General features: G+C 39.6%; 1 protein-coding gene across 4 annotated transcripts in view; it reads left to right on the top strand.

Moving 5' to 3' along the window:
• Nucleotides 1–3,475: 3,475 nt before the first annotated feature.
• UBTD2 (ubiquitin domain containing 2) overlaps nucleotides 3,476–23,344 on the top strand; it is a 57,314-nt gene continuing 37,445 nt past the window's right edge. The window contains exon 1 of one of the 4 annotated variants that reach the window (XM_022595112.2): nucleotides 3,476–3,585. Coding sequence is in view for 1 of the 4 variants with exons in the window: in XM_022595111.2 (XP_022450819.1) it covers nucleotides 3,776–3,845 (70 nt within the window). In the remaining 3 variants the exon portion in view is untranslated. Of the gene's footprint in view, nucleotides 3,586–3,664; nucleotides 3,850–21,530; nucleotides 21,700–23,344 lie in introns of those variants that run through there. The other 3 variants (XM_022595111.2, XM_022595114.3, XM_022595113.2) reach the window with 3 other exon arrangements.

The following is a 23,344-nucleotide window of genomic DNA, read 5'->3' as shown; positions in this document are numbered from 1 at the left end:
AACTTAAACATAGAGTTACCATATGACCAAGCAATTTCACCACTAAGTATCTACCCAGAACAATTGAAAACCTACATTCACACAAAAACTTGTACATGAATGTTCACAACAGCTTTATTCATAATAGCCAAAAAGCAGAAACAACCTAAATGCTCATCAACTGACGTATAGACAAACAAAATGTAGTATATCCACACAATGGAATATTATTCAGTCATAAAAAGGAATGAAGTACTGATACATGCTACAACATGGATGAACTTTGAAAACATTATGCTACATGAGAGAAACCAGTCACAAAAGACCTCATATGATCCCCATTTGTATGAAGGGTCCATTAGCAACTTTCAAATATGCAATACAGTGTTATTAACTATAGCCACCATGCTGTACCTTAAATCACCGTGACTTATTTCTTTTATAACTGGAAGTTTGTACCTTTTGATTCCTTCACCCATTTTGCTAACACACCACCTGCTGCCTCTGGCAACCACCTGTTTTCTGTACCTGAGTTACATTGTTTTTTTTTAGATTCCACATGTAAGTAAGATCATACAGTATTTATCTCTCTCTGTCTGACTTATTTCACATAGCATAATGCCCTCAGGGTCCATCTATGTTGTCACAGATGACAAGGTCTCCTTTTCATGGCTCAATAATATTCCATTGTATATATACACCACATTTTCTCTATCTATTCATCCACTGATCACACTTAGGTTGTTTCCATATCTTGGCTATTGTAAATAGTGCCACAATGAACATGGCGGTACACACATCTCTTCAAGTTAGTGTTTTTTTTTATATAAATTTATTTATTTTTGGCTGCGTTGGGTCTTTGTTGCTGCACGGCCTTTTCTAGTTGTGGTGAGCAGGGGCTACTCTTTGTTGCGGTGCGTGGGCTTCTCACTGCGGTGGCTTCTCTTGTTGCGGGGCACAGGCTGTAGGTGCGTGGGCTTCAGTAGTTGTGGCATGCAGGCTCAGTTGCTCCACGGCCTGTGGGATATTCCTGGACCCGGGCTCGAACCCATGTTCTCTGCATTGGCAGGCAGATTCTTAACCACTGCGCCACCAGGGAAGTCCCAAGTTAGTGTTTTTAATTTTCTTTGGATAAACACCCAGAAGTGGAATTGCTGGATCACATGGTAGTTTTATTCTTAATTTTTTGAGGAATCTCCATGCTGTTTTCCATGGTGGCTGCACCAATTTATTTGAATCCTACCCTTTAAACTGCTGAAATTATGATATATGAATTATACCTCAATAAAGATGTTATAAAAAAGTAGAAAAGCACACACACAAAGGCATGTTTATATAAAACATCTTAAGTAGATTGGGTCATGCAGTATGGTTAGACAGGTGATGCTAGAGGTGAAGTAAGGAGGAGAGTTAATAAGGAGTTCCCACAGGGTTTGCAGCATTATTATTGGCCCAATTCTACAGGTGAGGAAACTGAGCTGTACAGAAATTTAAGGTCATACAGCTAGTACAGGATAAAGCCAGATTCTGTGGGGCCCTTAACTACCACATTACTCTCTCCTGGGAATTTCTGTCTCTGGTCTAAGATAAAGGCAAGATGGAGAACATCCATGGCTAAGAATTTCTCAATGACATTGTTCTCTCTTTCCTAGTGCCAACTCCTCAATGCTCCTCAGAAAGCACTCATCGCTTGGGTGCCTACCATCTGTTTAATAGACATTGTGGAAGTCTTGGTTTCTACAGTTTCTAGAGCAAAATTTAGAACAAAGCAATCCCTTTGAAGATATCAGTATGCAGCTTCTCTCCTTTGGGGAAGTGACGAAGTGATGTGTCCATCTGCCAATGTGAATACTTAGCAGAGAATGATCAGATAGAAGGCTTTATAACACAGTAACTGAATATCAGAGCACCCTCTGAAAACTCATAAAGATGTCACTTGTATATAAGCTCTTTGAATGTTCATGAGTACCCAGGACAACGCTAATTTGTCAGTATAAATTTAATATAGCAGACTTCTATTTCTCACAAGGCATTTCTGTGTTTTCATATAAGTATAGGGTTTTGTTTGTTCGTTGGACATTCATTTTAATCTGATTATCAAATGAATCTTTGTCTCTCTTTTGGACTATTTCTGTGAGCTAGATTCCCACATGTGGGATAATCCTGAGTCAAAGGGTATGAACATTTCTAAGGCTCTTGATCTGTGTTTCCAAATTGCTTTGCAAAAAGATTGAACCAATTTACACTTCCACCAGCAGTGTATGAAAATATATTTAAATGCAAATTCCAAGCTGCATAGAGTCTCTTTCCTAGGTATTTTACTTAAATCTGTTTCTTTAATGCTAAGCAAAAGCTGACCCAGGATGTTAAAAAAAGAAATCTGATTATAAAAATGGAGCAGATAGTTAAAACAGCTCTTAGGCAGAAATAAGCTTTAGAAAGACCCAAGCGAGGTGATAAAAATTTTAAGGCATCATGGCAAGAAGCACGATTCTGAAGGGACCATTAACAATTTGGCTTAGACTGGGATAGCAACCGCCAAGAACGTCGGGCGTGGTCAGTGTACCAAATTCTAATTTAGAAAAAGCAGGGTATTTCATTTATTTATATTTCACTTTGTTCTAAAGACGACTTAGGATACTTAAAGGGAGGATCTTGAGAAGTAGCACTGTGTCTGAATAATCAGTCCTGTGAGAATGAAACTAGCTCACGTCCCCTGAACTAAGGTCCACGCTTCTCTCTCCCTGCACCGGATGGCTTGCCTCTGTAATCTGAGTTCAGTTTGCAACCACAATGACCGCCTCTACGTCTAATAATGGGGCACAGAGATTTTAGGGGGCAAGGGGGTGGGGCAGGCAAGGGTAAGCCCAGACTCGGGATACCAACCCACTGAACTCTACACAAATACAAAAGGTGCTGGGACTTCATCCTTCGGCCAGCCTAATGCATTCCCTCTGCCAGTTATTTGGGACCCCGCCTGCGAGTCTCCCATCACTACTGCTCTGTGCACCACCACCTTCCGCTCCCGACCCGCTTCTACAAGAAAGAGCTGACGCCGCCCGAGGAGTCAGAAACTCGATTTCGCCCCTTTCCACTTTTCCTTTCTCACTTTTGCTCCTCCTTTCCTGCTCTCTCTCCCTTCATCGACTTCCTTTCTTCTTCCCGTCTTCGCCTCTCCCTCCTCCACGCCTGCTTTCCACGCCTAGTCCCTGGGAGCAATCGCCCGGTCCCCTCCTTTCCTCCAGCTCGGAGGCCCCCTCCTCTTGCCTCGTCGCCTCCTGGCTACCCCTCCGCCCGCGGCCTCGCCCGCAGCCAATCAGTGCGCGGCCTCCCGCGGCCCCGCCCTCCCCGGCTGTTCCGGGGTGGCCCGGCTGAGCCCAGGCCTCGGGAGCGGAGGGCGGCGCCGCGGCGTGGGGGCCGATGGGGCCTGGCGGTCGGGCGGCGCCGGCGCTGGGTTCGCCTGGACGCGGGTGTGCGGGTCTGTGAAGGGGTGAGGCGAGCGCTGCGGCTCGCCCGGGATGGGCCAGCCCCGGCCTGCCGGGGCCGAGCCGGAGGCGAGGGCGGCGCGCGGGACAGGCCTGCCGGGCGAGCGGCCCGGGGACTGAGGTAGAAGTGGGCGCGGAGGAAGGGGCCGAGCCAAGGCGGTGGGTGGAGCGGCGAGGGGGGCGGAGGCTGGGCCGCGGCGGGCGAGAGGAGCGGCGCGCCTGTCCGGAGCTCGGCGGCGGCGGAGGCGGTAGAGGCGGCGGCGGGCCCGGACGAGCGCCCGGAGGTGGCGGACGAGGCGCCGGGGGCCCCCATGGGCGGGTGTGTGGGCGCCCAGCACGACTCCTCGGGCAGCCTCAACGAGAACTCGGAGGGCACCGGAGGTAGGTGAGCGCCAGGGGGCAGCCTCGGCCCCCCATTGTTCCCGGCCAGGCCCGGCCACCTGTCCCGGCCCCTGCGGGCCCGCGGGCCGCGCGGCCGGGGTCCCAGTGCCCCTTTGTCATTCCCGCCTCCACGTCACTCCCTGCGCTCCGCTTCCGGCCGCCCCGCTGGCCGCGGGGTCGCCCCCTTTTCTCCCTGGCCCTCGATAAAGCCCTCAGCGCTCCGGGGATGTAGCCCTCGGCCTCTCGATCCCACCGCCTCGGCTCGGGAAACTCGGACCAGAAACCGCCTCTGGCCACCTCACTCCCTCTCCAGTTGGTTTAATTATTCAGGAACAGGATGGCGGCGCTGGGGTTGCAGAAAAGCCAATTGATGGGGGGTGGGGGGGAGCCTGATGCCTTCCCTCCGACGCGCCCGGTCACATCTCTCCGCACCCGTCCTTGTTCAGCAGAGTTGGCTGGTCTCAGCTTTCCTGAGTTTCAGATGACAGCTGCCCTGGTTGGTTCCAATTTGGCCATTTAAACCTGCAAGTTTCTGGAGGTCGGCCGGGGAAGTCTCTAGCGGCCACAGGCATTACTTTAACGAGGGGTGGGGAAACGGTCTTCTCAAGTAAAACGTGGCTTCTTGCTACAGCCCGGGGGTGTTGGACCAGTGTCGGGGTGGGCTAGTCAAATTCCTGTCCGTCTTACGTAAAGGAAAATATGTAGGATAAAAGTACAAATGCCTGAGAGTCCGCTTACCCTAGCAGGATCGGTACTGTAAAAGTTTTTGTAACACGAAACGCACTTCGTATTTATTGTAAAAAGCAGTTTGCTGAGGAGAGTATTTTAATACAATCGGTGTTGTAGTATAGCAGAAGAATAATACAGTTAATTCTACTTTTAGTTAAATGATCTCTTGCTGAGTCCATTCTATAGCTTGTGTAGAGGACAGAATGTTTTAAATAAGAAATCGCTTTTAGGAACAGCAGAGATGACAGTGTTGGTTTTGTTCCAACCTTGTGTTAGACGTCTCAAAATGTGGGGCATAAGTTCCTAGACTAAGTCGTTTGGGGATGGGTGGGTTTACAACTTTTTCTTAACATGCTAGCTAGCATTTAGACCAGCTGCTTGCCTGTCACTAAGCTCCATCTGTAAACCATGTACATGAATGGTTTGGCTGATGAATGTCCTGAATTGCCTGATGTTTAGCCATGCCACTTCATTTAAAATATATGGGCATCCTGTATGTCTAAGTCCTGGGTAAATGGTTTGAGAGCCCAGCGAAGCGTGTCTTAAAAAAATCGTCCATGAAAACGGTACTTTATAGTGCATTTCAAGTCAGAGCATAATTACTCAGTGGCACATTAACAGTGAGATTTGCCCTGAAAACAGGGCAGGAAGATAAAAAGGGCATGATTGAAAACACCCTTAGGTTAAGATCAACTTGGGGGTCAGATGATTCTCCCTGCGGGTGAGGTGATAATTAATGGTACTGAACTGTAGGTGGTGTTACTTTTTAGTAAGTATAGGTAGTGTGCTTGTTATAGGTAGTGTTTAATTTTAATTAAAAATTTTCACACTTATTTAATATTCTAATTCAGCATTTTTCTATTGTTGGTAATGCACTTGAACCAATTTATGGTTTTATGGCCTTTTGATAGTGTGACTTATGACCAGCCAGTCATTATTAGCATGGGCTTTTTAAAGCAAGAAGTATTAGCTTTTGGTAATTTATTACCAATGGTATCTAGTTAGATAACTATAGTATCAGTTTCTTTGAGAACTGAGTTCTCTGGATCTTAAGGTGTGCTTTACCTTTTTGAAATAAAGTTTAGACAAAAGGAACCTCAATCACCAAACCTCTCTATTTTTTTTCTGGAGAGAAGGCATGACCCTGATGTAACGGAATGAGCTGTGTGGCATAAAAGGATCACTTCTGGAATTTAATTAGGGAGGCCTTTATTCATTATTGTCATGATAGTTAAAGAGTTAATTGTGGTTTAAAGGAATTAGCTCAGGTGAGGGTTTCAGGTTAACATGTTAAGTAGTTTCTTGCTTATCATGATAGATTTTTGTTGGGAAGGGAAAGACTTTTTCCTAAGGGTGTTGGCACAGATCCTTCACTTTTCAGACGTACAACAGTCGTTAGTAGTTTTAATCCGGACATATTGGCATATGAAAATTTTTTTATCAGCATGGAGTTAAGTACAGTTTCCGATGCTTTTCATGACAGATTTAATTACATCCACGGTGTAGTGCAAACATCACCGTTTTAGTATGGCTTCACTTTCTGAATATCAGCAGACTTAGTAAGATGACTAAAAAAAACCAACTTTTTTTGCTATTTGAGATACTGTACTTTCCCTTTCCCTCTGAATCTAAGTCTCTTAAGTATGCAAATAATTGTGTGTATATTGAGAAAAACTTCCTTTCTAGGTGGATTAGTTCTTTGAAGAAATTTGAGAAATTTTTGTAAGAGGTTATAGAATATGGAAATTGCTTAATTCATGTTATAGGATTTGTGTTGTCTATTGTTTTGGAATCAATTGCTGTATCTTCTGGCATACCTTGCCTAGAATTCAGTTTTTGAGTTTCAGCTACTTTGACCATTTTTTAAATGCCTAATTTTAATCAAGAAAGGTATATTACAGGAGTTATACAAGATCATTTAACAGGCCTCTCCAAGCTTTCACACTCCTAGAATTTCCAATTGTTTTGACATTTGTAGACAGCATATTTTGTATGGTTCTCCACCTTATTATGACATTGTGATGCTGAGGTTGGCACTTAGGTCCTCTAGACAAGGCTCTAGCCCAAGGCATTTGCTAAGTAATTAAATCTCTGAGGATTTTTAAAAATAAGAAATATGTGAAGAAAAAACAATAAAATGAAATTCATTGAAGACAGCCAGTTACCTTCTTTTCATATTTTGATCATTTCTTTAATGAAAATAGTGATGTACAAAGTAGGTTCTCACTTTCTGGGTGTGTCATGTATTCTGTACATTCAGTGATATCCCAAGATTACTGACCCAGGCGGTCACCAGTTTCCAGGTTTACAGGAGGATAACTCTGAATGCTGAACATTGACTGCTTTGTTTCAGAGTGTCTTGAGAATATCATGGAATTCTTTCAGATATCCATTTATAGCAGCCTTAACACCTACTTGATGAGAACAATGGTTTTTGAGTAACAACAGCTACCATTTATCCAGTATTTATTATGTAACAGGTTCTGTGATTATGTTCTCATTTAGTCTTCAACAACTCTGGGAGGTGGATAGTATCTCTGTTTTATAGATGGATTGAAGCTGGGAGAAATTAAATAACTTGCTTAACATGGCATAGCTTACAAATGGCAGAGTCAGAGCTTAAACTCAGGGCTACAATAAAGAATGCTAGTTTTTTCTTTTTTTCTAGTTTTATGTTTTAAAAATTTTAGTAAAATACATATAAAACTCGCCACCTTAACCACTTTTAAGTGTACAGTTCAGTGGCATTAATTGTATTCACAACGTGCAACCATCATCACTGTGTATTTCCAGAGTTTTTTATCACTCCAGACTCTGGATCCATTAAGCAGTATCTTTGCTCCCCTCCCCTCCCAACCTGTGGTAACTGCTGTTCTATGTTTTGTCTCTGAATTTGCCTGTTGTAGATATTTCATATAAATAGAATCATACAATGTTTATTGTTTTGTTGGTGGTATATTTCACTTACATGTCTTCTAGGTTTATCCTGCTGTAGCAAGTATCAATACTAAATCCTTTTTATAGCTGAATAATATTTCATTGTATATATATACACCACATTTTGATTATCATCTCTTCATCCATTTAATGACATTTGTATTGTCTCCACTTTTTGGCTGTTGTGAATAATGCAGCTATGAACTTTGGTGTACACATAACTGAGTCCCTATTTTCAGTGCTTTTTTGATATATACTTAGGAGAACCTAGGAATTGATAGGTCATGTGGTAATTCTGTGTTTACCTTTTTGAGGAACTGCCAGACTTTCCTACAGTGGCTGTACCATTTTATATTCCTACTAGCAGCATACAAGGGTTCCAGTTTCTCCACATTTTCACCAGCACTTGTTATTTCCTGTTTTAAAAATTATAGCCTTTCTAGTGCGTGTGAAGTGAGTGGTATCTCATTGTAGTTTTGGCTTGCATTTTGTAATGGCTAGTGATGTTAATGTGCTCATTTGGCATTTGAATATCTTCTTTTAATAGATAGAAATGTCTACTTAAGTCCTTTGCCTATTTTTTAATTGGGTTGTTTGGGGTTTTGTCGTTGTTGAGTTGTAAGAGTTCTTTATTTATTCTGTATATTAAACCCTTATCAAGATATACGATTTGCAGATATTGTCTCGCATTCTGTAGGTTGTCTTTTCACTCTCTTGATGGTGTCTTTTGATGCACAAAAGTTTAATAAAGTCCAGTATATCTGTTTTTCCCTTTGTTGCCTGTGCTTACAGTTTCAGTTTTAAATATGTATTTAATCCTTCACTGATGGAGAAAGAATAAATCTATAACCAGTAATTCACAAATTAACATTTGCTTTCTTAACTATGAATAGAAAGCTGTTTTAAGCTTATTTCCTCTGTCAGATCTGGTGAAAAGGTTGATTTGCAGTGAAATGGTTTTTATTTTATTTTATTTTTTATAACTATTTTTATTTTTGGCTGTGTTGGGTCTTTGTTGCTGTGCGCGGGCTTCTCCTTGCATTGGCTTCTCTTGTGGAGCAAGGCCTCTAGGTGCGCGGGCTTCAGTAGTTGCGGCACGTGGGCTCTAGAGCGCAGGCTCAGTAATTGTGGCTCGCCACCGGCTTAGTTGCTTCGCGGCATGTGGGATCTTCCCAGATCAGGGGTTGAACCCTGTCCCCTGCATTGGGCCACCAGGGAAGCACCTGCAGTGAAATGGCTTTTAAAAAGTTGACAAAGGTACTCCATTAACCCGCTTCAACTTCGTAATTAAGAGGCGATTGTTGTGTTTTTTGGGGAAGCATTTTAAAATCAACAAGCACTGAGTACCCATAGTATGCCTAACTTTGTATTGGTTGCTGTTGTTCCAAAAAAAGGAATCATTATCCTATTTCTTGAGTATGTCAGAATCCTTTTTTAGGAAAATGTAATAAAATATGCACACATGAAGCAACTATAAAACACTAAACAGATAAAAATACCATTGAATAAATTGTGTACATGCTGAGGGAATAAAGGAAAACAAAGTGGCCTCAGCTGCTCACAGGTGTGGTCCCTCAACCAGCAGCATTGCCATCACATGGGAGCATGTTAGAAACGCAGAATCTCAAGCCCTACCCCTGAGCTATTGAATCAGAATCTGCATTTTAACAAGATTCTCAAATGATTCCCATGCACGTTAAAGTTCGAGAAACACTGATAGAGGATTGCTTACAATGGGAAGAGACTGGAGTGAGGGACCCATTAGGGTACAAAAAAAATGGCAGAACTTGGTGATTTATTGGATGTAGGGATGGATACAGAAAAGAAAATACCATGTTTGTGAACCTGGGTAACCAAGAATATTGAGGTGGCTTAAGGTTTAGATGACAGAAGAATTTTTAAGTTGAGATATCATTTAGGATGGTGCAGAAGTTTAGATATGGAACTCCTAAATGTTGAGGATTATGATTGTGGATTTTGGAATCACCTGGGGGATTGACTGAAGGTGTAAAAGTGAATGATTGCTGTGAGTAAGTAAAAAGAGGAGGAAAGTACTAAGAATTGAGTCATGAAAATTTCACAAAAGGTAGAGAAATGAGAATCACCTCTCAGGACCTGACCATAGTAAGTACTTAGTATACTGAATTTTGTTGAATTATTGGGAAATGGGAGAACAGGTCTGCCTGTGAAACTGATAGATCTGATTGTACTTGAACTTTTCATTCTAGTACGGTGGTTGCAGAAATTTTAGTTGTAGTTTGACTCATATCCTAGTACAAGATAGACTTTTTAGGCATCCAGCCCCAGAATATACCAACAGCCCTTTTGAGGTTGGTGTACTTCAGAACAAACACATCCTCTACAAGACATCAGTTACTCTTTTTTTTTTTTTAATTTATTTATTTGTTTTTATTTTTTGGCTGTGTTGGGTCTTTGTTGCTGTGCATGGGGTTTCTCAAGTTGCGGCGAGCAGGGGGCTACCCTTTATTGTGGTGCTCAGACTTCTCATTGCGGTGGCTTCTCTTGTTGTGGAGCATGGTCTCTAGGCGCGCGGGCTTCAGTAGTTGTGACACGCGGGCTCAGTAGTTGTGGCTCGCGAGCTCTAGAGCACAGGCTCAGTATTTGTAGCACATGGGCTTAGTTGTTCCACTGCATGTGGGATCTCCCTGGGCCAGGGATCGAACCTGTGTTCCCCTGCATTGGCAGGCGGATTCTTAACCACTGCGCCACCAGGGAAGCCTATCAGTTACTTTCTTCTCCAAGAATATCATGCAAATCTATTCCTTATGTATTTTCAGTGTCCCATATATTATTTATACACATCATCTAACTAGGTTGCTTATTGAATTTTCTTTTGCTTCTCTTAGGACTGTGCCTATAGTAAAAAATGAAGCACACTGAACGTGACTAGGACTAAAGATTAAGTCTCCCCCTTTTTTATCCCTAGTGTGACAGTAGAAGTAAAAATCTTTCATATTTTTTTTGGGTTGGTGAGCTCTGGGGCTTTATGAGAGGGATGCATAAAATTTTATACCATTTGGAGAGAGACACACTGTGAAATAGGAGGCATTTACTTGATAAAGCAGAGGGTGGCTTATTTGACTAGGAGTGGAGTTGTGTGGAAAGAACCAAAAGGGACATATACAGCAAGAAAACACAGGTTGGAAATACAGTGATTGGTACTGTGGGTGGGTAGGTAGGTCCAGTAGGTATGAGAACTGAAATTAGGCCAGGGAAGCTACAGTTGAAAAATACTGCCATATGGGGCAAGCTGAATCCTCTTTGAGAAAAGATTTTAAAACTCTGGTTTACATAAAAAACTGACATGGTATGTTGTAGCCCCCGCCTCATCAGCTACCTTCCACTGGGCTAGTCCCACTCGTTTTCAATTTTCTACTAAGTAGAGGGTTGAAATTTTTTCCCAGTCAAGATTATTTTGGAATTTATGTTGGAAAGACATTTTGAAAGAAGAGTCTCATTATGGATATTAAATGGGCTGTCTTTTTCATCTCTGATTTTGTATTTAGGAATCAGTTGCTAGTGATACACAGTATGGACAGAAGATTTAAGCCACTAGAAATGATAGGAATTGTCATTCCTTTGATTTTTGATGGCTCTAATCTGTAATACCTGTCTTTCTTATGGAGAAATTGTAATTAGTGGATTTTATTTTTAAATCTGATTTTCTTACAGTAAATGCAAAGCTTTGGCAGCACCTTGCTAGTAGTACTATACCCAGGTGAGTCTTCTAATGTGAATGATTATTGAGTGTTATTAACAGTAATTAGGAACTTTTGCCTTTATGTTAATGAATTATCTCTCTTGTGGTTTTTGACCGAAACACATTCTTCTCTTGTTGCAAGGGAGCATTAAGTTGATTTTGGTAAGCAACATGATCATATTAATTGGGCGATGAATTTGCTGATTTAGTGATTCTCTCCTTTTTCCTTACGGCAGACCACCTGAATGGTTTATCTTCATTTGGTGGACCACTGCAGCTGATTCTCCCTGCCACCCCTCACCATCCCTACCCAGCTTTCTGCTTCTGCTTGTCGGGCAGTACTAGGCTACCAGCAGGCTCCTCATGTTTCACTGGTAGTTCAAGGACCATAGGTTGAGACTTTACTAATGCATATGTACTTAAAGATGCATGTGTGTTGGCCAAGAACAATCAAGCATGTATTCATCTTGCATCAGCTACTTTGACTTGCAGGCAGCAAGAATCAAGCTAGGTTTTGAATATACTCCATATATTGAGCTGAGTGGTTAAATATTGTTGAGTATACATTGGGTATTGTAATGCCATATTTTTGCATGTTTGCAGTAAAATTTTAGAAGTTTCCATTATAGCTCTGTTTTTAGAAATGAAATTTCTGTTGAAGGTAGCTGTTTAAGAAAAAGAGATATTTACATGTGGGGGTAATTTTATATGAATTTTACTTGAGTGTGAAGTCTTAATGATACATTTGCTCAAGACTTCAATAAGTAATGAATTAGTGACTTTGGGACTTCTCTGTTTGAGTTCTTACCCTCACAAGAAACCCTTCAGATAATTTTATGTATTTATTATAATTGGTTTGTAGGTATAAGCAAGGTCAGATTGCTTCTTTGCATTTGTTCAGATAGTTTCCATGCTTGTGGGCTATGTGACAAGAGTATCAAAGGGGCAGAGTAACAAATTGTCCAAGTCATTCAAGGTATGAATCTGCTTCATAATAAACTATCACTTTCAACTCAGGGCAAACACTTTATTTTTTAGGTTCTTCCTGAAAGGAAGAAAGCTGTCTTTTAAAAATAGACAGCTTCTGTTATTTCTAATTGCCAGCACTTGAAGCTAACTATAAGTAGAGATATAAATAAGACTTGCTCTGTGAAATCAGGTTAGCTTATGGTCTAATGAAGGAATCATACGTTTAAATAATTAGGAAAAGTTTAAAAAGTCTCTATAGCAATGAAAAAAGTATTGTGGAAGTTCAAGGAGCAGTGTGGAGCACTGTCAGAAAACTTCATTGGAGAGGTGAGATAAGAAGTTGGTCTTGAAAGAGGAGTAGATGAAGAAAAGGCAGAAGGGCATTCTGTGTGCAGAGGAAATTACTTGTATAGAAATATGAAAAAACATGGCATTTTGGGGGACTGGCAAGAAGCTTGTGGAGGGAATGGTGAAACATGAAGTTATTAGGGTATGTTGTCAGATTTTGGAAGGCATAATTGACATAATCAATAGACAAAGTTGTGAGACAATATTATAGGCGATACTAGTTAAGTGGTTTAAAATTTTACTGTTTGTTTTTTTGTGCATCTAATGAACTAATTCCCATTTAATGCTGCATTCTGAAGTGATTTTGTACAAATTTCTGATGTACTAGGTTGTTATAGTCTTTAACAGATTTTTATTCTTTTGTAGTTGTAATGGGATTATTACATATTAAACATAAAGACAAAACCGATATCGTATATTAACCCGTATATGTGGAATCTGAAAAAACTGGTATAAACGATCTTATTTACAAAGCAGAAATAGACCCACAGACGTGGAGAACAGATGTATGGATACCAAGGGGGAAAGGGGGATGTGGGATGAATTAGGAGATTGGGATTGACATATATACACTATTGATACTATGTATAAAATAGATAACTAATGAGAACCTACTGTATAGCACAGGGAACTCTACTCAGTGCTCTGTAGTGACCTAAATGGGAAGGAAATCCAAAAAAGAGGGGATATATATATATATGTATAGCTGATTCACTTTGCTGTACAGTAGAAACTAACACAACATTGTAAAGCAACTATACTCCAATAAACATTTTAAAAATTAATAAAATAGAAAAATACCCATAAAAAATATGTTTGTTTTTTACATACACATGTAGGTGTTTGTCCCAGGTCAGTTGTTTTTTCTTGGGTTCCAGTTTTCTGGCATATGTGAAGAGTTTGGGCTAAGATTCTGCAGATCTGCCTGAGTTTTAATCTCTATTGAGAAAAGGCCTGCATTAGCTGTGGTACTTTGGGCTCAGTTTCTTCTGAAGAAAAAAAAAATTGTTGAAAAACAGAGAGGATTAGTGGATTAGACCTTCTCTATCAAGATATCTAATTCTTTTAAAAACATTTTTAATGATAATTTTTAAACATGTTGAAAAGTTGAAAGACTCTAGTACAAACACTTGAATACCCATCAATTAGATTGAACAAATGTGTGTGTGTATGTATATATACATTTGCTTAACTGTTTGAAAGTGAGTACAGACATCATGACACTTCAACATGCATCTTTAAAAAATAAAGCTCTTCTCCTACATAACAATACTATTATCACTCCTAAGAAGAATAACTGTTATTCCCTAAGATCTAGTCCATAATCAGAATCTCCCAGTTGTCCCCCAAGTGTCTTTTATATCTGTTTTTTTCAAAATAGGATCTAATCTGCATTTAGACATTGCATTTGTTTGCCTCTTTAATCTTTTTTCTTTAGAAATTTATTCTTTCTTTAAATATTTTTAAAGATTTATTATTTATTTATTTATTTTAGGCGGCATTGATCTTAGTTGTGGCACACAGGGTCAATGATGGGATCTTTCGTTGCGGCCCATGGGCTTCTCTAGTAGTGGGTTTCTCTCTAGTTGTGGCGGCGGGTTTTCTCTTTTCTGGTTGTGGCGTGCAGGCTCCAGGGAGCGTGGGCTCCAGAGTACATGGGCTCTGTAGTTTGCTGCATGCACGCTCTCTAGTTGAGGTGTTCTAGCTCAGTAGTTGTGGCACATGGGCTTATTTGCCCCGCGGCATGTGGGATCTTAGTTCTCTGACCAGGGATCAAACCCGCATCCCCTGCATTGTAAGGCGGATTCTTTACCACTGGACCACCAGGGAAGTCCCTCTTTAATCTTTTTAAATCTAGAAAACCTCCCCCCCTTTTCTTCCCTATGACATTGACTTTTTGAAGAGTCTTATATTATGTACCACCATCTGGATTTGTCTTATTGTTTCCCTGTGGTGTATTTAGTGAATTCTTATAGCCTCTGTATTTTCTTTAGACTGGAAATTAGGTAGATCTAATTCTTTTTTTTTTTTAAAGATTTAATTTTTATTTGTTTTTGGCTGCGTTGGGTTTTCGTTGCTGCGCACAGATTTTCTCTAGTTGTGGTGAGCGGGGGCTACTCTTCGTTGCGGTGCACGGGCTTCTCCTTGCGGTGGCTTCTCTTGTTGCAGAGCATGGGCTCTAGGCGTGCGAGCTTCAGTAGTTGTGGCACGCGGGCTCTAGAGCAGAGGCTCAGTAGTTGTGGCGCATGGGCTTAGTTGCTCTGCGGCATGTGTGGGATCTTCCCGGACCAGGGATCGAACCTGTGTCCCATGCATTGGCAGGCGGATTCTTATCCACTGCGCCACAGAGGAAGTCCCGGCTAGATCTAATTCTAACAAAATATGTATGATTATTTCCTAGACTATAATAGATCCAAAATCCAAACTTTTCCTAGTTCTTTTCTGCTATCTAACTTCCAACACTGGGATAATCTTTCATTACGGAACAAGTATGAGCCTTTTTTTGTTTTTCATTTTTCCATGCAGAAATAATCCTGCCGTCCTGAATATCATAGTACTATTATTCTTTAGTGCTTAGTCTCCTCTCATTCTTTCTCCCAACTTTATTGAGGAATAATTGACAAATATTATTGTATATATTTAAAGTATACAATATCATGATTTCATATACATATACATTGTGAAACTATTACCCAAATCAAGATAATTAACACATTCTTGGTAATGAGAATCCTTAAGGTCTACTCTCAGTGACTTTCAAGTATAAAGTACTGTTACTAACAGTCACCATACTGAACATTAGATCTTCATAACTTTTGCTTCTTAAAACTGAACGTTTGTGCCCTTTGATCCACATCCCGTTCTCCCATTTTTACAATAATCTTCTATCATCGTTATTTTTGTACATTACTTATATTCTCAGAATATAAGCTGCATTGGACCTGGGACAGAGACTTAAGTTTCTTCATAGTACTTTAGGCTTAGTTAACAATTGTGTGAAACACATCTTTGACTTTATAATGGTGTTAGGGAGAAAGTGATATTTTCTTGATAGAACATTATTTAATTCTAGAACAAAAACCTTGTTAAATAAGACCATACAGTGTAATGAAAAGATCTGGGAGTCAGAATTCTTCAGTTCTGGTTCCACCTCTGTTCCCTGTATCAGTTACCTTAAATAAGTCACTTGACTTCCTGGTTTCTTAGTTTTTTTCTCATCTATAAAATGAGCATGTTGGATGAGATCAGTAGACTCCAACTTTTTAAATAGTTGAATCTTCTTTTTTAGGTATATGTTACATTGAACACTGATATATCAGTCTCAGCATTTGATTTCTTTTTATTTTAATTGTATATAGTCACTAAAAAATAAAAATAAATGATTTAGAGTCTCATAAAGTTGTGTAGGAGATTTTGTTTTTGTTTTTGCGGTACGCGGGCCTCTCACTGCTGTGGCCTCTCCCATTGCGGAGCACAGGCTCTGGACGCACAGGCTCAGCGGCCATGGCTCACGGGCCCAGCCGCTCTGCAGCATGTGGGATCCTCCCGGACCGGGGCACGAACCCGCGTCCCCTGCATCAGAAGGCAGACTCTCAACCACTGCGCCACCAGGGAAGCCCTGTAGGAGATTTTTTAAAAGTTTGAATAACTAACACTATCAGCTATACTCAGAACTTAAACACTAACATGTCATACAGTATTATGGTTTATGTTTTACTTTCACTAAGCATTCTCCAGTTAATTTTTAAGATGAGGGCATAGGGCTTTCATAGAATTAATGAAAGAATAGTACTACATTAATTCAGAAGTTTACACAATTTAGAGAAATAATATGTTATGCACATTAATTTTGATGCTAACTTCGAGAGGAAACAAAGGAAAGATAAAACATTAAAAATAGTGAAGGGATCAAGAAGATGGTGACTGTTGTAGCTATACCAGTAATTGCCATCTGGTTACAGATCTGGAAGTTGGTTCACTTACTCCCTCTAATTGATTTGCTTTCACCAGGAATTAAAAGGATGGGGAACAAGCCCTCAGGGTGGTCTTTCTCTTCCAGAGCAACTTTTGGCTTAGAATGCACTCTGAAAGTGAAGGTATTTCATTATTTAAGATGTGAACTTCACCTCTCAGTTCATTTGAAGCTGGAAGTGCACCTTGGCACGGTTAGGCCTTTGCTTTTCCCTACCTCTGACGCCATGTCACTTTTCACTTTTCTTTTTTCTCTCTTCAGCATAAAATATTCCAACTCTTTGCCCTCAATTGGGCAAACTTGTGTTATATTTAACCGTTGGAAGTTCAGACAGTGAGTACTTCATGGAAAAGCGATTGTTGGATAAGATCTTGTGTTTGTGATTTATGAAGGAGGAACTAGAATCAGAAGAGGTGCTGAGAAGGACCTGGAGGTGAGGTCTGGCGTCTGCCATGTTTGTGAGAGTCTGACTCTTGCTTATGAAGAATGGACTAGATTGAGATGAATCATAAAAGGGGTGTCAGCGGAAGATCTTTGCATCTAGTGAATAAAGCTTAGCTTCTTCCCATTTCAGGGCCTTTGCCTTAATGTAAATAAATATTTGCTGTGTAGTGCTTTTTATTACAGTTCTTAAAAATAGCATGATCTTTCCCCATGTTTTATTTTTTTATATTGCTTTTGGAAATTATTTGTTTACTTGTTTATTTCCTGTCTTCTCCCACAATATTATAAGGTCTGTGAGGTCAGGGGCCTTTTCTGATTTCTTCTTTACTGTATGCCTAGTGTCTAGTATAGTTACTGGTACATGTGCATTCAGTAGTTGCTGATTGAATAAATAAGTGAAATAATGAATGAATAGTTGTGACTGTTTTATCATTTGGAGAATGAAAAGTTTACTACTTGGCTTTAGTTATTTCATTTGTTTTTTGGGTGAAATGTATAGTAATAAAAACTATTGTAATGTTGTAATGTACAACTATGTCCTTGGTTGTACAAGGGCCTATTATCTTTAGTGATTTTCCTCATGATAATTAACTCTGGGATAGATTCTTATTTGCCTATTTGATGAAAGGTAGGGAGTGATCTGATTTGCTTGTTAAAGTCTCCCCACTTATTTTGTGTTTATTTGTGTATTATTCTGTCATCCTTAGCAAACTTAGTGGTGATTTGAATTGCTTTGCATATGAAAAGAGGGTTAATTATATTTAAAACCCACCCAGCCCAGCGGCATTTATGTCAGGCTGTTTTTGAGCCGATTCTGTGCTTATGTTGAATGCAGAGAAATCTAGGTCTCATATGCAGCCTGTAAAGTATTATATTGACAAGGAATAATGAAGACACCCTTTAAGAATTCTCTGAATTTAGGTGTTCGGGGTTTTTCTGAGGAGACATTTTAGGGGATTTTGGAGAAGGGCAGAGCCTGGGGACAACTTGTAGGGTGGAACTGCTCTCTGAAGTACTTTACTAAAGACTGATTTCACTCTGGGGCTCAGAATTATTCGTCCTTTATTTATTTATTTTCTAAACCACATTCCTCCATATAAAAACTATTGAGTTGGCCAAAAAGTGCCTTCGGTTTTTAAGTAAAAATAAAAGACACATTTTTCATTTTCACCAAGAACTTTATTGAACAGCATATTCACCCTTTTGTTTCACTACCTTCTGCCATTTTTCAGGCAACTTAATAATTCCATCTTCCAACTTTTTAATCTTTTTGAGCAAAGAACTGTTCCAGGTGCCTTTTACAGTCGTTCAGGGAATTGAAATCTTTTCCGTTAAGAGAATTTTGTAAAGACTGAAATCAGTCGAAATCCGAAGGTGCAATGTCTGGCGAATACGGCGGAAGAATCAGAACTTCCCAGCCAAGCTGTAACAGTTTTTGCCTGGTCATCAAAGAAACATGTGGTCTTGCGTTATCCTGATGGAAGATTATGCGTTTTCTTTTGACTAATTCTGGACGCTTTTCGTCAAGTGCTGCTTTCATGTGGTCTAATTGGGAGCAGTACTTGTTGGAATTAATCATTTGGTTTTCCGGAAGGAGCTCATAATAGAGGAGTCCCTTCCAATCCCACCATATACACAACATCACCTTCTTTGGTTGAAGACCAGCCTTTGGTGTGGTTGGTGCTGGTTCATTTCGCTTGCCCCACGATCTCTTCAGTTCCACATTATTGTACAATATCCATTTTTCATCGCCTGTCATAATTTGTTTTAAAAATGGAACGTTTTCATTATGTTTAAGTAGAGAATCACATGTGGAAATATGGTCAAGAAGGTTTTTTTCACCTGACTTATGTGGAACCCAAACATCAGAGCGATTCACATAACCAAGCTGGTGCAAATGATTTTCAGTGCTTGATTTGGATATTTTGAGTATGTCGGCTATCTCCCGCGTGGTATAACGTTGATTGTTCTCAATTAATGTCTCGATTTGATCGCTATCGACTTCAACTGGTCTGCCCGACTGTGGAGCATCATCCAACGAGAAATCTCCAGCACGAAACTTTGCAAACCACTTTTGACAGGTTCGATCAGTCATAGCACCTTCCCCGTACACTGTACAAATCTTTTTTTGTGTTTCAGTTGCATTTTTACCTTTCTTGAAATAATAAAGCATGATATACTGAAAATGTTTTTTTTCTTCTTCCACCTTCAATATTAAAATGACTACACAAAAATTCACCAATTTGGATAAATCTTTTTTAAAATAAATTTATTTATTTTTGGCTGTGTTGGGTCTTCGTTGCTGCGCGCAGGCTTTCTCTAGTTGCGGCGAGCGGGGGTTACTCTTCGTTGCGGTGTGCAGGCTTCTCATTGCAGTGGCTTCTCTTGTTGCGGAGCACGGGCTCTCGGCACCCAGGCTTCAGTAGTTGTGGCACACAGGCTCAGTAGTTGTGGCGCACGGGCTTAGTTGCTCTGCGGCATGTGGGATCTTCCCAGCCCAGGGCTCGAACCTGTGTCCCCTGCTTTGGCAGGCGGATTCTTAACCACTGTGCCACGAGCGAAGTCCCACATACATTTTCTTGATTCTTTCAAGAAACCTTTGACTTAAAGGAAGGCTGATATTAATATCGCCATTTTAGAAGGGAGGAAAGTGAGGCACAGAGATGGTTTTGATCTGATTAAGGAATAAAAACAGTAGCCCAAACTGTAGGCTCTGTCTTCTGTTTTCTAACTCAGTATTCTCTCCACAGATGGTAAGGAGGGGTTTTGGTTGACTTTTCTTTCCTTGGAGCAGAAGTGTGTGTGTGCGCGCGCGCGCGCGTGTGTGTGTGTGTGTGTGTGTGTGTGTGTGTGTTTTCGTTCATGGCAGTAAACACAGTTGAGTTGAAGTTAATGAAATGTGGTTCTTAAGGACTCTTCATACTCCAAAATGGAGATGGCAGCTGTAAGAAATGAGGTGAGTAATTGTCTTTGATCTTAGTCAACAAATTATATTGCATCTCACAAGATAGAAATTTTGAACTAAGATCTTAATTATCTAACTGGCTCAAATGGAAAAAAGTGACAGTCTTGCTCGTCTTCTTTTGTGCCCCTTTACTCAGTTACCTTCTTTTTCATTGTTACCTCTGCCTCCTATCCCAGACTGAATGTTTTCAGCTTAAAATTCAGTTTTATTCCAGCTTGACTTGAATTTAGTAGTTGAACTTTGTGGGGAAACAAGTTTCCTTCAGGTCCTTAAAGTACAAGAAAAGAAGGCTTTGTCTAATTTGGAGAAAGCTTATAAAGTCTTTTTAATAAAGGGTGCTCTTAAATGACCCTTAGTGGAGTATTAGAGTATCTGTCTGCTTCAAATCATAGAGTGGTGATTGTCCTGAAGGGTGAGTTGAAGGAGGTTACATGAAAGTTCACTCTGATTAGTATATACAGAAATTTAAGGATGGGGATTGGAACCCAGAAGTGAATGAGTGTCTGTACTTATAATATCAGCATATGGACATTTGAAACCACCTCCTGGTTTTATACCTGATAAAAGGAACTGAAACCATCCATCACCTGGTCACCTGGAGTGTCTCATTCAGAAGTGGGGAGGGGGGAACCTATGGTGGTCCCATAATACAGTTTCATTATCAGAGCTTGTACTTTTTCTGGCAGTCACCAATAAATTTCTTCCTTGACTTGGAAATAATAATTTTAACTTGATGGTGATTAAACAGCTTTTGGGCCTTTGATCATTGCTGTGTTGCAAAAATTAACACACAGGGCCTGTTGAACAAACCCTTCCGTGAATTTGGCTTTTGTGGCTCTTGGTTTGTGATGATTGCATCTTGTCATGGATACTTCTCTCTTCTTAAATGACTCAGAGTAGTTTATATACCCTTTAAATTCTCATAACTATGAAGTGAAAAATTGAGATGTGTCACTACATATAACAAGTGGGACATAATGAAAAGGAATTTGAGGAAACAATAAAATGATACCCAATATTTCTAGAATGAACATTGAATAGACACTTAAGCTGTAACAAGAGCTTTGAGAATGGGGAAAATTGCTTATCTGTAATAAAATGTAATAAATACTACTGGAGGCAAGAAGGAGACTATCTTTTTGCATTGGATCTATCATGGGGTAGAAAACAGGTTCTTGTGTGTGTTTGTATTTTTGTTTTCTATATACCAGCACTAAGTGTACTGACTAGAAATTACAGTGTAACTGCATAGGGCAAGCAAATGACCGGAAAAATAACCTTTTTCTTTTTCTGTCACAGATGATCTTTAACCATTTTAAGAAGGGAATAATAAATAGGGACAGAACTTACTTTTCAGTGGTAGAGGTAGGTTTTTCAGTTTGGGACAAGGATGTATACTAAAAGTCTTATGTGTGTGAAAGTTTCACCATTTATCAGAGGAGGGAAAAGACGTTTTCAGGCGAAACATTGAGGGAGATTAAAGAAACTTAAGATGTAGAATAAAATTCAGTTTCTGTTGAGAAATAATTCTGATAGTTCTGATTTAATAATAGGAAGTGTAAACAACATTGGTGAGTTATTTTTGTAGTAAAATCTTGCGGGGGGGGAAATGCTATACAATTTAAAAATAGTTAAAGTATTGATTAACAATATCTTTGCATTTATTCCTAGATACAAGCTACAAGCTACTTATAACATTGCTAACCTAAATCAATACCTGTCCAGAAGTTCAGACTGGAGCATTTGTAAGATCACTTTTGCCTTCTAAGTAAGAAAAGAGAATAATTAAAGCTTTTGATTCCTATACATAACATGCACACTCTTATACATATATGTTCATTATATATACAACATAAACACTATACACATATACAACATATACATAGATATATAGACATATACTATGCATATTATATACATTATTATATATAATCTCTTTGTTTTATATGAGAATTTGTGTAGGATGAATCTTATTTTACTAACTTATGGTCATTTTTAAATCTTTTTAAAAACTGAAAATGTTTTTAAATGTAGAAAGCATGTTTAAGAAAAAGCTTATCCTATGACCTAACGTAAACATTTTCGTGTACATCCTTTCAGACTCAGAGTATATGGCTGTGTGTATAAAAGAGAGAGTGAAGCAAAAATGTGTTCATATGTTTAGAGAAATTGTGACGTGCTTTCTGAGGTCACAGCTACAGCTTCTAGAGTTTGACTTTACTGATGTTTTAGCTTTGGGATATAATGAGTATGTCATTGTTAGCTTTTCATTTTGGGAGTGTTGTCAGTATTTTTTCTAAAATTGAGCTGGCTGTTTTAAAAGTTAGGAATTAGTAGAGTCATCATAATGATGTGAGAGATGCACATTCCAGGACTTAATGTGAGGAGATGCAGTGTAAACTGGAGAAAGGAATACCACACTATAATTGGCAAGTTGCTTGATGCTTTTTTGTGGGCAGTTTGCAAGAATTTAGTATTTCTTTACTTCCTTCTGAACAGTTAAGCTGAAAGTAAAGCTTGGGATTTTGTAATAGTGATAGCCACAGATGAAATTTAAAAGGATTAAATGACATCCAAGATATATTTCTTTTCCTACGAATCTAACCCAAAGGCAATACACTTTCTAGTATTTTTTCTGATTGTTTGCATCAGATATCACTTTCTTTTTAACTTGATAGAGAATTTGATGTTTGAGCCCCAGTTCTGCTTTATGGATTTTGTGGCAAAATCTTAGACAAGCCAAAATATCATTATTTTCTATGGTTCTGCGGTACCTACTCTTGGATTCTTATCTGTTCTTAAAAGCAAGTGTTCTTTGCACTTAAAATCCCGTTCAAGGAGAAGGACTTGGCAGAGGAACACAATTTCAAGTAAAGTGTGTTTACCCACATCTTTGGCAGGCTCTTAAAAACATTAGAATTTCTCAAGCAAAGGAAACTTTTCAGATTGAAAAGGGAAACCATCTTGAATAAAGAATTGTATGGACTGCTAGTATCTTTCTCAGGAAACACTTAGTACTAATTTTGGCACTGGGCTTGGGACAGGCACCAACATGCTTTTGGTAATTAGTGTCTGGGAAATAGCGTGTTGTTTGGGCACTTCAGATCAATGCCAACTTTCTATGCCATCTTAAGTACTGGTTCACAGCTTTGAAACCTCATGGAACCCCATGACCTTAGAGATGGATTGATCATGTAGTTTCACTTTGTAGGTGAAAGTCTGGGACCATGTTGAACACTTATTCTAGTAATTCTTAAAACCATGAGACACCATAGTCCTAGTGGCTAAGAGTCTGAACCTTGGAGTTAGTCTAGGTTTAAATCCCAGCTATACCATTTAACCTTATGATCTTTGGGATATTTTTTATACTTATTCATTTAACAGACATTTAGGTATTGTTTTTTATGTTCCAG

This window comes from Delphinapterus leucas, chromosome 3 (genome assembly GCF_059928025.1).
Source record: "Delphinapterus leucas isolate spDelLeu-1000000601 "Yukka" chromosome 3, BTC_Dleu_Yukka2, whole genome shotgun sequence".
NCBI classification, from domain to species: Eukaryota; Metazoa; Chordata; class Mammalia; order Artiodactyla; family Monodontidae; genus Delphinapterus; species Delphinapterus leucas.
This window is presented reverse-complemented; position numbering and strand designations above follow the sequence as displayed.